Source organism: Vulpes vulpes, chromosome 1, assembly GCF_048418805.1.
Source record: "Vulpes vulpes isolate BD-2025 chromosome 1, VulVul3, whole genome shotgun sequence".
Taxonomy (NCBI): domain Eukaryota; kingdom Metazoa; phylum Chordata; class Mammalia; order Carnivora; family Canidae; genus Vulpes; species Vulpes vulpes.
In genome coordinates, this window is record NC_132780.1 from 75373642 (window position 1) to 75387706 (window position 14065).

A 14065-nucleotide genomic window follows, 5' to 3' on the forward strand; every position below is an offset into this window, starting at 1 on the left:
CACAAAACACATTTCCAAACAGACAAAACCTGGGAAGATCACCCCCAAATCAAAACTGGGAGGAAGTAGTGGAGTAAACACACACACACACACACACACACACACACGCAGCATTAGTGCTGCTAGGGAACATCTGAGAAAGGATTTACTAACAAACTATGAAGAAGCAAGATTAATGGCTCCAAAATGAAGATTATTTCGCTTACAATATGCATTAATAACTAACAATGTGGAAGTCTGACATGACGCTTTTTATTTCAGTTGGGAAGATGAAAAGTTCTGGAAATGGATGCAATGATGGCTGCACAACGTGAGTGGACTTCATGGCACTAAACTGCACACCTAAAAATGGTTAAACAGTAAATTTTATCTTCTGTATATTTTATCACAATAAAAATACACATATAATTTTTTTAGCATCTCATATTCTTAAAAATGTGGCCTAAGATTTTCTTCTGGATTTCATCAAATATGGCTTCCCTTCCAGAGCTACCTAGTACATAACAACTTGCCTGATTCTCAAGTTTCATCTTTCATCAAGGCCCAAACAAGACATTGAGAAGAGCATCCTACAGAAGATGATGAGCAAAAGCTAAATCTCATTCAATTCAAAAGGAATGCCTCAATACGACAAATCTAAAAAAAAAAAAAAAAATTTTATTTTTATTTATTTATGATAGTCAGAGAGAGAGAGAGAGAGAGGCAGAGACACAGGCAGAAGGAAAAGCAGGCTCCATGCACTGGGAGCCCGATGTGGGATTCGATCCCGGGTCTCCAGGATCGCGCCCTGGGCCAATGGCAGGCGCCAAACCGTTGCGCCACCCAGGGATCCCTCAAAAGGAATGCCTCAATACGACAAATCTAGTCCAGATTCTGCTGCCACCTACCTAAAATAAGAGTGTCTATGGGTAAACCGGATATGCTTAAGATTTAGAGCTTTGGTCTCTTTCCTAGCAATAAATATCACTCAAGGAACAAATTAATTTCATCATTAGTTCATCTGTCACACTCAGTAGCCTTCTAATATTCTTGGCACTGATCCCTTCAGAAGTGGGTCTGAAAACTGCCTATTGGATCCCATTCAAATAAGTAAATCTAAGGAAATAGTTTTTTTAGAATTACTCCACGTTAAAGCCTTTGAAAAATAGAACATGTTTGCTGAAAACTTACTGTGGAAACATATCTTTTACTCTGATAAAGTCACTCAGTCACTCAATTAGTGTGAAGTGTTAAGTTAAAACTACAGTATGCTCGTATCAACAATTCTACTCATTCCTTCATTAGCATAAAGCAAAATAAGTGGATACTTAATGATACCTCAGTACCAATACCTGTATCACCTTCTTTTCATCAAAATTCTGAGAAAAAGTCATTAAGGTATAGAGTTTTTAGATCAAAATTAATCTACTCAATCACCCAATGAAACCAAAAGAAGCCACCTAGCCTTGCGCAAATAGCCTCCAAATGGTAAAGAGCAATATTGTGTAATAGTTCTACATCTACGATAAATATATACATCCTTGGAGGATAAGCAGCTGTGCCTGATACTTCTCCCCGCACACACAGAGAAGTCAAACAGGGATCCCTCAGCCTCAAGTGCCTGTGCATGCATGCACACACATACACACACACACACACACATAGAGCGAGTATGTGGCTCTACTTTACACATCCACAGAGCATCTACACAAATCTGATGAAGAACACCTCAGAAAAGGCCAGAGACCAACAACGATCCAATTCCAAAAAAGCCTAAGATGTGGAAGTGGCCCATATATTATAAAGAGCATTATAAAATGTCATAAAAATTTTGTAACATCCATTTTGAAAATTTAATTAATTCAAAAAAATAACAGAATTTGAGTTTTATTAACATTCCTCGTGAGCTTCCATAAATATGTTGTCTTAAGTGATACACAATAGTTCTCTCAAATATAAATATAACCCTCAAATTTACAAATCTACACATAAGCCAAAATGAAAGTGACACAAGTGAATTATTAGTTCCTTTTCCTCAATGATGGATCAAAGTACACAAGATCCATTAACTGAGCAGTGTCAAGTCTTATAGTGAGAAAAGCCTCTAAATTTTGGACACTGGGCAAAAAGCTAATATAGTTCCCAATGCAATACATCCAAAATTACATGCCCAAATCAATCTTCAAAATAAGTAACAAAATTTCAGAGAGACACCCCCCCCCCAACAAATTTTAAATCAAACCACTCTCTTCCCAGGACAGAACAGGGTATAAATAAACGAAATGATCACCTTTTCAGTTTGCCTGTCATATTGGTATTTATCCTACAGAAATAAGTTCCTGTTACATCAGAAGCCTTTTTTTAAAATAAATTCTGCCCCAAATTATAAAGTAACAGTCGGTTAATAAGAAATAGAACTGAAAACTCGACCCCATTCTCTTATACCTGTTTTCTTTAAAATATGTGTCTGGTAAAACTACCAAATGAATTTATGAGTCTTCCTCTATACTCTCTTACGTTTTTAGAATTGGTTCTCAAACCAAAATCAATACCATGTTTATACCAGAGAGAAGATATTATTCTCTCAATTCTAATGAAAGAAAATGACATTTAGAGGAAAAGTACAGTAGTATAAGTGTCAAAGGGTGACTTGGATTATATCCATCTCCACAACATACTTGTGATACTTCTGATACAATATGATGCCGGGGATAATGGTACAAGTAGAAAAAGCCCTGCCAAAAATTCATTCCTAGATATAAGTAAAACGCAAAACCAAAGAAAAAACGGAAATTAAGGTTTTTCAGCATAGACCCAAGGTAAAAAATATGACGTTCCCTGGGATACACTTACCAATTTTGTGTTCATATAAACATTAAGTGATAGCTGTCTTAAAGAGTAGTTATCACTTTTTTTTAAATCATCCAAAGTAAGTAAACAGAAATGAGAATATCCAAAGAAAACAATTTTAAACCGTGCATAATTTCATTCCAGGTAACCTAAGAAAGCAGAAAACTGTAAACATTTTTGTTGTATTTTCGTGGTTTTTTTTTTTTTTTTTCAAGGATAGGCCTATTCTATGACCACAGCTGCCAATTCCACCTTCTCTGACGACAGAACAGCCAGCCAGCCAGCAAGATCTCAGCAAATATATCAATTTAGAGCACAGTAATTTCTTTACAAGATTTAAAACATCAGATAGGGTAAAATTTCATTGGGAGGGAAGTGGGGAACGATGTGATGCTATAATATATCTTATACAAATTTTAAGGTAATCAGGAACCAGTCTGTAACTTCCTGCTTTGTAAGCCACTTAGTCACTTCTTTTAATGGTAAATAAGGCTCTTTTTATTACGCTGCATTATATTCTATAAAACTAAGGTTAAAATAGCATTAATGGAATTCAGCACAAATGTGGACATTACAAAATCCTGGTTACGTGAGTAGACCTCAGTATTCCTTTTGAGACTACTCTCTCCAAATACTTTATCTTACAAAAACCCAGTAAACAAACTATCATAAAATGGCTTATTTCACTTTTCAAAAAGATGCCCCCAGTACAATACATACATGTTTTGCTTCCAATTACACAAACGTTTGCCACCCAATATAAACCATTCCTAAAACCAAAAATGAAACTAAATGTGCTAAAGCCACAAGAAAATTTCATCATTTAACAACATGATTTAATAGTACTTTATGACCTATAATTACATAGTAATTTAATATTTTGGACAAATAACTATTTATCATAATCATAACAAATACTAAATAAATATGAGCCTTCCAAAACGGAAAAATATAAAAAAGACACATTCCACACATTACACGGCAGAGTACCTAAAAGAAATCTGTGAATCTAGGTCATATGCCCAGCATTTTTCTTCTTCCCCCTCAAAAATAAAAAAGCTATTCCCAAGGGTCACACTGAGGACATAATGGATTCACTCTCATTCCAAAACATCAAAATACTTAAAATGATTGGTACCATTAAGAAATAATACTTAAAAGTAACAAGGACCTACCTACATCTGCCTCTATCATCCTTCCGTTCTAGTGTACAAAGATGTGAATCTCAAACTATTCCTTTAAAAGCAAGCTGACAAAATAAATCTTTTTAAAATTAATTACATCGGTTTATTTGCACAAGGCTTCTTCATCTTGTGTGAATCAAAGATAAAAACTGATATTACAAATTTTCTATCAAGAGTAGGAAAATCTATTTTCATTAAAAGTACAACTCCAGTAACTAAAGATTTAAAAGCAGTGGACACTAATGTCCTCAGCTGGGGATTCACATGATTATCTGTTAAATTCAGTCCTGTGTCCATTCTGACACATCTCTCCTCTAAGACATGATTATTATTAAAATACACCTTCCTAAAATAAATAAGCTGCGTAAAAACACAGATTACAACCACTGTTAATTCCTTTCTAACAAGTCAGAATTTTAAAAGCTTTCACAGCATTTAAGATGTCTAAGAAAGAAAGATTATTTGGAATAAACACACCCAGCACAGCTTGCATGTGATAGTTTCCCTAACACATGTGTGAGCACTTCAAATAAGGCTCACATCACCAAACCTAACAAAATTAAAAAGAAAAAAATTCCTAGAGCATTTCTATATTTCCAAATCAGAAGCCAATGTAAAATAATTTTTAGTATTTCTCGAGATTATCCATTTTTCCCCTTTGATTATTGTCTGCAGAATTAGTTTCCTCACTTCCTGACTTCTGAATATCACATCAATTTGAAACTTCTCATCTACAAACATCTTTAAACGATCGGAATGGTTAAAACACACATTACTAGAAATACAGCTCTCATCTTGTTATAAAGCTAATTAAGTGTCACTAAAAGATACCGCCGCATATCAGAACCTGGGAATTTTTAAACGTTTTAATTTTTTATTTTAAACTGCGTCGTGCCGACAACCCATTGTTTGCAGAGTTTAATCTGTAAAGGGAGCTTTCATCAAAGCTTTACGAATCCAAGAATCGGTAAAAATCTTTGGTTTAATAGTTTTTCAATTGCCGTATTCTCATCTTACAATCAAAGTCCGTGATATCTGCTGTGTCCACGTTTAAGACTGTCAAAGACCTGGAATTTTGTAAATGCCCAATCTGCTGGACACCAGCATAATGTTTTCAGTATTTAATCCTCTTATTAATAACTATGATTCGTAATAACTTAAGCTTCAAATAATATTCCACCTTACATCTGCTTGTAATAGAGCTCAGTTATTATTTGTGGCAAGAATTTTTGTGACTGTACTGCTCAGCACTTCTATTTACATCAGCAGTGCTAAATGCCCAATGGTGAGAGGGGAGCCAATCAGATGGCAGATTAGATGTCAACTCAGAGGCAGCTGTCTGGAGACTATTACAGCCAGTTTACCTCCACAATTCAAATTCCAAACCTTGCAAAGGAGATCAAGTCAGTCTTTAGGCTCAGCCTACGAGCAAGAGACAGCAAGAGTGCAGGACACTTCCTAATAACGCTGTAGGACCTGGGTGACAGCAAATCAAAGAAAACCCAAATAAATCTGATCCAAAAAGATCCATTTTCACGGGTCTGCTATTTTCCTGGACTCGCCGAATAAAATGCATGCCTGATCCGTGATCAAAATTAAGTTCCATTTAACCGGAATGCGTTCCTTTAGCACAGCCTATCCTGTTGAAGGTGACTCCTTTCGAGCAGCCTGGAAGCCAAAAATAATGGATTTCCTGGCTATTCTCGGGAATGAATCGATTAATTTTAGAATCTCTCTCACCTCCACGTCGTTGTAAACCGGGGTGTTATTTTTGCTACGAAGCACTCAAACTCAAAGCTCGCACCGAGTATCTCCGAATAGCCGGGCACAACTACGAAAAACACCCTCGGTGGCCACAAAGCTAACCTTTTTCTTTCTTTCTTTCTTTTTTTTTTTTTTTTTTCCTTTGCTTTCCTCCCCCCTCTGCCTTCACCTTGCAGGTTAAGAGGGAAACGCGGTGTGGCTGGAGGTAGGACAAAGTTCCTCGTTCTTTTCCCAGTTTAAAGCTGGTCGCGGGCGCTCACCGAGGAGTCGGGGTCAATATTCCTCCCTCGACCCGGCGGGCCGGGAGCGCCGATCTGGTTACCGAAGCCGCCCGGGCCGCCCCCGGCGCCCACGCCGCGTCCTGGGCGCGCAGTCCCCGGCTCCGCGCACGGCTCCGCGCCCGGGGCGGGTGGGGGGGGGGGGGGCGGCCGCGCGTCCCGGCGGGCGTCCCGGGCCTCGGCGCGACCCTCTCCCCGGGCCCCCGGGCCCCGCGCCGCGCACTCGGGCGCCGCGCGCCGCCCAGCCTCCGAGGGAGGCAGCCGCGAGTTAAAATGGCTTTGGGCGCCTCGCCCCCGCCTCCCCCCCGGCAGAAGACGCGGAAAAAGTACGCGGAAAGAAAGAAAGTCGGGCTCGAGGCGCGCGGCGAGGCCGCCGCGGCGGAAGCAGGCCCGGCCGGCGCGGGGGTTACCTGGGATCTGCCCATGGCCGGGCCGGGGGTGCCGGGGCTCATCGCCGGGTGGCTCCTTTGTTGCGCGGCCGCCCAGGCCGGGCTGGCAGCGGCGTACTGGGCGCCCATGTCCTTGCCCAAGCCCATGCCCGCGGCCGCCTGCTGGCCGCCCGCCGCCGCCCCCGCCGCCGCCGCCGCCGCCGCCTGGGACTGGGGCTGCGACGGCGGCGGCGGCGGCGGCGCGCTGGGGCTGCTGTAGTCGGGGTAGCTGCCGCCGTAGCTCCTCATCATGGGGCTGGGCGAGGTGAGCAGCTGGTTGAGGGTCGGGGTGGCCCCCGACGGGTGCTGGTTCTGCCCGGCGAAGCGCTGGAAGCCCCCAGCCGCCGCGCCGGCGGCCGCCTTGCTGAGGCTCGCGGCCCCGCCGCCCCCGGGGCCCATCATCATGCCGCCGCCCTGCTGCCGGGGGGAGCTCAGCACCCCGTACCCCGAGGACGAGCCCCCATAGCCGCCGCCGCCGCCGCCGCCGCCTCCTGCTGCTGCTGCCGCCGCCGCCGCGGCCGCCGCCGCCACAGCTCCCGCTCCTGCTCCTCCTCCTCCTCCTCCTCCTCCGCTGCCTCCTCCTCCTCCTCCTCCTCCGCCGCCGCCGCCGCCGCCGCCGCCGCCCGCGCTGGGCCGGCTGTAGCCCGGATAATGGTTGTACTGGCTGTTGGGGTACCCTTCGTGGGAGTTCTGCAGGGGGTCCATGCTGTTGGGGGCTCCGGCGGCGGCTGGGGCGGAATGCATCATCCCCATCCCGGGGCTTTGTTGTCCGCCATGTTGATCAAAGCAAGGCCCAGTGCGGCCGCCGGGGCCGCCGCTAGCAGGGGCAGCGCTGCCATAGTAATTATTAAACTCCGAGACGGCCGCGGGGCCGCCGCCGCCGCTGCCGCCGCCGCCGCCGCTGCCGCCGCCGCCGCCGCCGCCGCCGCCGCCCCCGGGCACGGCGACCGGCGGCTGCTGCGCGCCCAGGGCGCCCAGGCCCGGGTGCTCGAACCGGCCGCCCGCCGGCTCCCCCATCTTGGGCGGCGCGTCGTCCTCGTCGCCCGGCTTGCTCAGCAGAGGCTGGCCCGGGGGGTCGGCCTGGCTGCCCGCGGCACTGTCCTTGGCGCCTCCATGTTGCGGCTGCTCCATGTCGGGACCGGGCTGAGCCGCGCCGCCGCCCGCGCCGCCGAGGCTGTTGTTGTTGGAAATGGGATGTTGCTGCTGCTGCTGCTGCTGCTGCTGCTGTTGCTGCTGCTGCTGCTGCTGTTGCTGCTGCTGCTGCTGGAACTGGTTTAGCTGCTGCTGTAGTGCGTGGTGGTGGTGGTGGAGGTGGTGGGCATGGTGGTGGTGGTGGTGGGCATGGTGGTGGTGGTGGTGCTGCTGGTGGGGCGCTGCGGCGGGGGCTTCGCCAACGGCTTTCAGTTTGTGGTTGGGGAGCAGCCCCGTCTCCATGGCCGAGCCCGGGCCCGACGAGGAGGAAGAGGAGGACGCCGCCGCCGCCGCCGCCGCCGCCGCCGCCGCCGCCGCGGAGGAGGAGGAGGACAGCGCGGCGGCGCTTCCACCCTCCTTGAGAGCCGCCTCGGAGCCGCCGCTCTTGGCGCTGTGAGAGCTGGCGGCGGCGGCCGCCGCGCTCGCGTTATGGGCCATGTTCAGGTCGTGACGGGGGTGCAGGGGGTGGTGGTGCACACTATGCAGGCCGCCGCCGTCGCCGCCGCCCCCCAGCATGGGTCCCGGTGCCGCCGCCGCCGCCGCCGCGCCGCGCGCCCCCGCCTCCAGGTCCCGGGCCCCGGGCGCCGGCCGCGGCCCGGGGGGCGCCCGCCGCTCGCCGCTGCCCGTCCGCGCCCGCGCCGCCGCCGCCGCCGCCGCTGCTGCCCGCGCGGCCATGATCGCCGCGGCGTGGCGAGGCCGGGCGGGGGGCGGGGGGAGACAATAAAACCCACTTTTTAGTCGGCGGCCCCTCCTGTGCGCATCCACACGCCCCGACGGGAGGCGAGCGGGCCCCCTCCCCCTCCACAGGCCCCGCCGGAGCCGCACCGGGAGTCACGCCTTACGGTCTGGGCCTGCTCCCGCTGTGTGATTTCATGGTCAAAGTTTTTAGTTCAGGTTTAAATGAAACTTTTCTCTTTTCCTCTCTCACCCGGATATGGGTAAATACACGACTGACTGAGCCTGTCGGGCCCAGCCCGGCATGCGAGGGAGCCGAGCGAGCCCGAGCAACTATTATCCACTTCTGGCTGATTGCTCGCGGGCACTCGCAAAACGCGGACTGGACTCGGCGCGGGCCGCCCCGCCGCCGCCGCCGCCGCCGCCGCCGCCGCCGCCGCCGCCCGGCGCAGCCTCGCGGGCCCCCGGCCGCCCCGCGCCCCGCGCCCGCCGCCGCGGGCAGGGCTGGCCTGGGCAGGGCAGGGCACGGCTGGGCTGGGCTGGGCTGCGCTGGGCTGGGCTGGGGCCGGGGCCCGCTCCGCAGGCGCCCGGAGCGCGGCGGCCTGGGGCGGCGGCGGGCTGCGCTGTCTCCCCTCGCGCCCCGTCTCCTTGCCAACCGGCCGTTCGCGTGTTTGTTTTCACGTCTAAAAGGAACGATACAAAGGTGGAAAACGAGTCTGACGAGCAGACAAAAGAGGGAGAAGGGCTGGGGAGCAAAGTTGTCGGTTGCCCTCCGGGGTTCGGAGGAGCAAAATGTTTGGGCGATCCGCGCAAAAAAAAAAAAAAAAAAAAAAAAAAAAAAAAAAAAAGCACTGCCTCTCCCAGGAGTTATGTAATTTTTTTTTTTTTCCCCCAGAACGTTAGCCGCTCTGCCTCGATTTGGGGCCATCGGTGTAATTCCCACAACTTCTCCAAAACTTGCGAGAGGAGGAAAGAGTTTCGGGGAAGGTCAGCCGCGTGGGGTCGGGGAGAGCCGTGTCCTGCACACAGCAAGCGCCCAGTAAGTGCAGAGACGGACGGCACCTGCCCCAAAGAGGACGTTTACGTAACTTCTTTCCAGGCACCCTCTGTATGCCTGTAGGCTTATCAGTGCCGACGCAAAAGTATTCCCAGAGCAGCATTTTTCTTAACGACAGGCGCTTGTCTATCCTCCCTCTAAAGGGAAAGTCTTCGAATAAGTAGACCGGTGTGTGTGTGATGCTCCAGCTTGCACATGGAAATTTAGCCACCGGTGCCAGAATAGGGACAGCTGAAGTTTATCTCGTGTCTTCATAAATCTGTACGACGCCTTTCATCATATTTCAGAGGTTAATGTGCACAATTAACCCTCCGGATAGGAGTTCATCTCTAAGCAATGTGAAACAAAACTAGAAGAAATACGTGTTCTACCCAATAAATATAAGATGGGTCAGATCTAGCCTTAGAGCAGAACTGGTTCGGACCGTGTTCCTTTAAGAATACCCTACTCTTCTGGCACTTTAGGGTGTTTTAAGTGTTTTTGTTATTGTGGATTCATCACCTGGTAACCCTGGGGATGTCTTCAAGCAGGCCTTCTGAACCTAAGCAGTGCCTCACTTGTACTAGTGTGGAACTCGTTTTCACGGAGAGAAAGCATTTGAAACCAGAACTTTCCAAGAGGTCACACTAACTGAAACGATACATACGGGAGAACATAGTTTTCTAAAGTCCCTTCATCCCTCAGCTTTCTATAAAGATCATTTTAGTTTATTTCTCCTGCAGCGGTTATTTTTATTTGCTTGCACAAGTGCAAATAGGTTAATGACTAAATAGAAAAAGATAGGTGGGGAAAAACTGGTGGCTAATTGGTGGGGGAGGGGAATCAGGTGCACACCCAAGGGTCATTATAGAGTGTACAAACAACAAATCGCAATTCCATGCGAACAGCTGGAAAACAGGGGTTATATCATTGTGTGTAAGAGAGACTAACAGAACTGTAAGATGAATTCATGCCAAATCATTCATCAGTTTTTGCCAAGAGAATACTACATCTTTGTTAGTGTGCCTTTTTGACACTTTCTCCTGGATTTTCTCCCTTTATACATTCAAATACGTACTAATTATACACAGTACGCCACAAAAGTTGGATTTTTAAAGTTTTTCATATGCAACTATAAATACATGTCTGTTTCGTGTGTGAACACATATATTCTAAAATCAGCTACACATTTATGCTTTTAGACATTTAGACCCAAACTAAACATATACATACAGTCACACGAAAGCATTTATCCAAATTGATAAAATACGTCCAAGTCAATTTAAACAGGTGTAGCCATATCTTGTGGCTTATTTTCACAACTAATCCTGAGAGGGGAAAAATGAGTCACCCAAGTTTAGCCCCCTGGCCTTTTTCTTAAAAATATTTTTCATATAGAAAAATCATGGAACTAGAAAAAATATATATAAGTCAAGATCTCTTTTAATTCCATTTGTTTCAGCAAGTCAAGTAGAAGATTGGAACCAAGAGGCTATGAAATAGAGGCCCCCAGCACAATGAAATCAGCCTGCTATAAAAGGCGACACATGCCAGTTTCTCCTCCCCAATGGCAGATGCCACACCCTAAAGCAGACAGAAGGCACTGCAGTCTGTAAAGAGAAGCACAACACAAAGCCGGCAGGACTTGGTTTTGTCTTTTAAACCACAGAGAATGCTAAAATACCTTTTTTAAAGCACCCTTGCTGAAGATAAGTAGTGGGCTCCTATTCATTCAACTTACAGTTTTTAAACACACCTTCTCAAGAAAACAAAATAAAAGCCTCTCAGAGTTTCATTTAAAAATCCATGGCTTAATAGGCAAAAACAGGGACTGTCAGGGGTCTGTTAGAAAGTGATGAAACAGGTTCACATTTCACAAAAAAAAGCACAGTTTGAACCAGAGGTGATAATTCTGTTGTATCACTTGCCTCAATTATCCTATATGGCCACGCTACCATTATTGTTTCCTTTGATGAAATAAGGCCCTAGAAAGTAACAGGTACATTTTTCCCAATGAAGTCCCTATTTTTACACCTCTTGTGTAATTTCAAACAATGATGACAACTTTAATAAGTCACTCCGACCGCAAACCGACGGAGGTGAAGACCCGAAAGCTGGCAAATGGCCACCGTGCCCCTGCCGCCAACGTCCCACCCACGGCTTGCCCTGAGCCCTCCTGTTTAGCCAGAAGATTACCCGTTATTTCCTTAAACACTCCATTTTGGCGACAAAAAGGCTTGGTTTGTTTTGGGTTTGGGTTTTTTTTTTAACTATATGAAAATACTAATATTTAAATACTCCTTTTGAAGAAGTTTTGGGCCCAAATAAAAGACTCTTCAACTTGCCCACTTCAAGAGGATTGAGCCAGATGGTAGTTGAAGAATGCCACAGCTCTGTTCTTTTTGCCTCATCGTCGTCGTAGCCCATCATTCTGTTTGCTTTCAGATTAGTCCCCTTTTACTATTCTGGTTATTTATTCGATAACTGAAACTATCACGATTCACTAACCATCATATTCCTCAGTATTCTTTATGTAATTTGGAAGCAATTTAGAATAAAGCCCTGTCAAGGTTTTACAAATAAGAACTATTAGAGAATAAGGCTTTGGATACTTGCTTTCCTTTTAGATTTATGAGAAATGCGATGAATGGAGCTAATGGGATTTCCCTACTGATCTTGGGCAGGGACTTTAAAAAGCACTAAACAATTGTCCTTTTCACTTCTCTGATTTAGATGTTAGCAGTGAATAACTGAGTAAACGCAAGATATGGGACATAGCATTTGATTTGAAACAACTATGCAAATTAACAGTGGTCCAAAAGTTTAGGAGGCAAACAATTAGAATTTCTTTTCAATTAGAATTTGAGAAAAAATCTAGGCAAAAATACTTTAAATAAATTTGGGGACTCTGACGAATAGTAGCACCATTGTACTTAGTAAGAGTAGTATAGCATGGATAATAAACCTGGATGGGAATAAACTACACTTATTTCACAAATTTATCTTGAACCTACTTTGTGACATGCTTTGAGAATAAGAAGATAATTCTTATTATCTTGGCCCTGTCCTCAGTAGGGGAGACAAACGCAAGGCTGCCCTGAAATATCATAGAGGGTTTGGCTAATAAAGAAGCAAGCTCAGACCTCCCCACCCAACAACATTCCCTGCAGCTATGCCTTGTTGGCAGCCACCAGCCAGGCACCTCGCCCTAATCCTCAATCTGGCACAGTTCAGACATAACACTGGGAACCCACCACTGTTGGGGCTAGACTTCCAGAACCTTAAATCAAATTTACCATTAAGGTACTAACAATTTCTCTCCCAAGTCCTTAAAAACATAGTAACTTCAGTGAAATACATTAAAAAACACCTTATTGGCATTTTAGAACGTTGTACTTTTTGTCTTACGTTTGACCATCCACATTTTGAATGCTGTGTAATAAATATTTTTACTACAGCCTAGATTAGAGATTTTCTGTTACTTTTAGACAGATATGTGCATGATGACATTTCTTTCGTTTTATTCCCATCAAAATCTTATTGGGCACCTACAGGTGCATTTCGATACTCTCTCCTTCTACAATTATGTCATGTCACATAATCATCTGTATGGCCTCTATCACTGATAACCTGCTGTGTGGATAAAGACCCTTTATAGATAGCTCCACTATAGTTCTTTTAAGTAACTACTTGAGAAGTAAACCTATTTGAGATCATGTATAATAATCAAGAATACAAAGGTAAGTCATTTGGAGAGCAAAACACCTTAATTTTCTGGAAAGAAAGATTTTAGTGACTTCTCTGAGGCCCTTCCGGGTCTTTCTCATATGTGATTAATTGCTTCATAGTACACATAAACTTAGAAAGTAAAACTATTCTTCAAGCACAATAAATTACAAACAACTCGTGCATTAATGTAGTACATGTGTGATTATTTTTTAATTTTATTTGTTTGAGAGGGGGGACGTGGGGGACAAGCGGACTCCTCACTGAATGCCGAATCCCACACAGACTCCATCCTTCAACCCTGCTATCCAGAGATCATGACCTGAGCGGAAACCACGAGTTGGACACTCAAGTAACTGAGCCACCCAGGAGCCCCAATGCATGAGTGATTTTTATTCTACCCATTGCTTTGTCCCCAGTCCATTAAGACAGCCAGTGGGCACCTTTAAGGGTAAATTATTGACAATTGCCTGATTGTTCTGGCAAGGGACAAAGGACGTGGTTATGTGCATCCCTACACAAAATGACAATTTCATTAAGAAATTTGCTTATCAGTGCATTCCTCTAAAAACATCCGAGTTGTTAAGCATAAATCTTTTTTCTCTCTCCCTAAGTTAAAGGAAATTTTCACATTGTGGTGTGTTGGTGTAGGCCTTAAAATTCAATGGGCCATCCTTGACATCTACTCTGACCCTCAGATGTCTCCTCTCTCAAGCCACACTTCTCTCTGGTGCTGGTGACCTGCTTTCTCAAGGACCTGTGTGTTAAGTTTTCCCTCCTCCCAAAGCGTAACTCACAAGGAGCAGCTGGGAAGGTGGCCTCTTGGCTCAGCCCCATTCATTCAGCAAATAACTGCCAAGAGCCTACTCTGCACGGGCCCAGTGCTAAGCTCCACAGCTATCGCAGTGGGGTGGGGTGCAGAGAAGGAAAGGGGGGACTTCCCACATTGAGTGA

General features: G+C 46.3%; 1 protein-coding gene across 14 annotated transcripts in view; it reads right to left on the minus strand.

Moving 5' to 3' along the window:
- ARID1B (AT-rich interaction domain 1B) overlaps positions 1–14065 on the minus strand; it is a 491955-nt gene that overhangs the window by 430115 nt on the left and 47775 nt on the right. For 9 of the 14 annotated variants that reach the window (XM_072767255.1, XM_072767244.1, XM_072767219.1 and 6 more), the window contains exon 1: positions 6466–8675. The exons of 2 other annotated variants lie outside the window; for them this stretch is intronic. In XM_072767255.1, the coding sequence (XP_072623356.1) occupies positions 6466–8349 (1884 nt within the window). In that variant the 5' untranslated portion in view covers positions 8350–8675. Of the gene's footprint in view, positions 1–6465; positions 8676–14065 lie in introns of those variants that run through there. 3 more of the 14 variants (XM_072767248.1, XM_072767212.1, XM_072767204.1) reach the window with 1 other exon arrangement.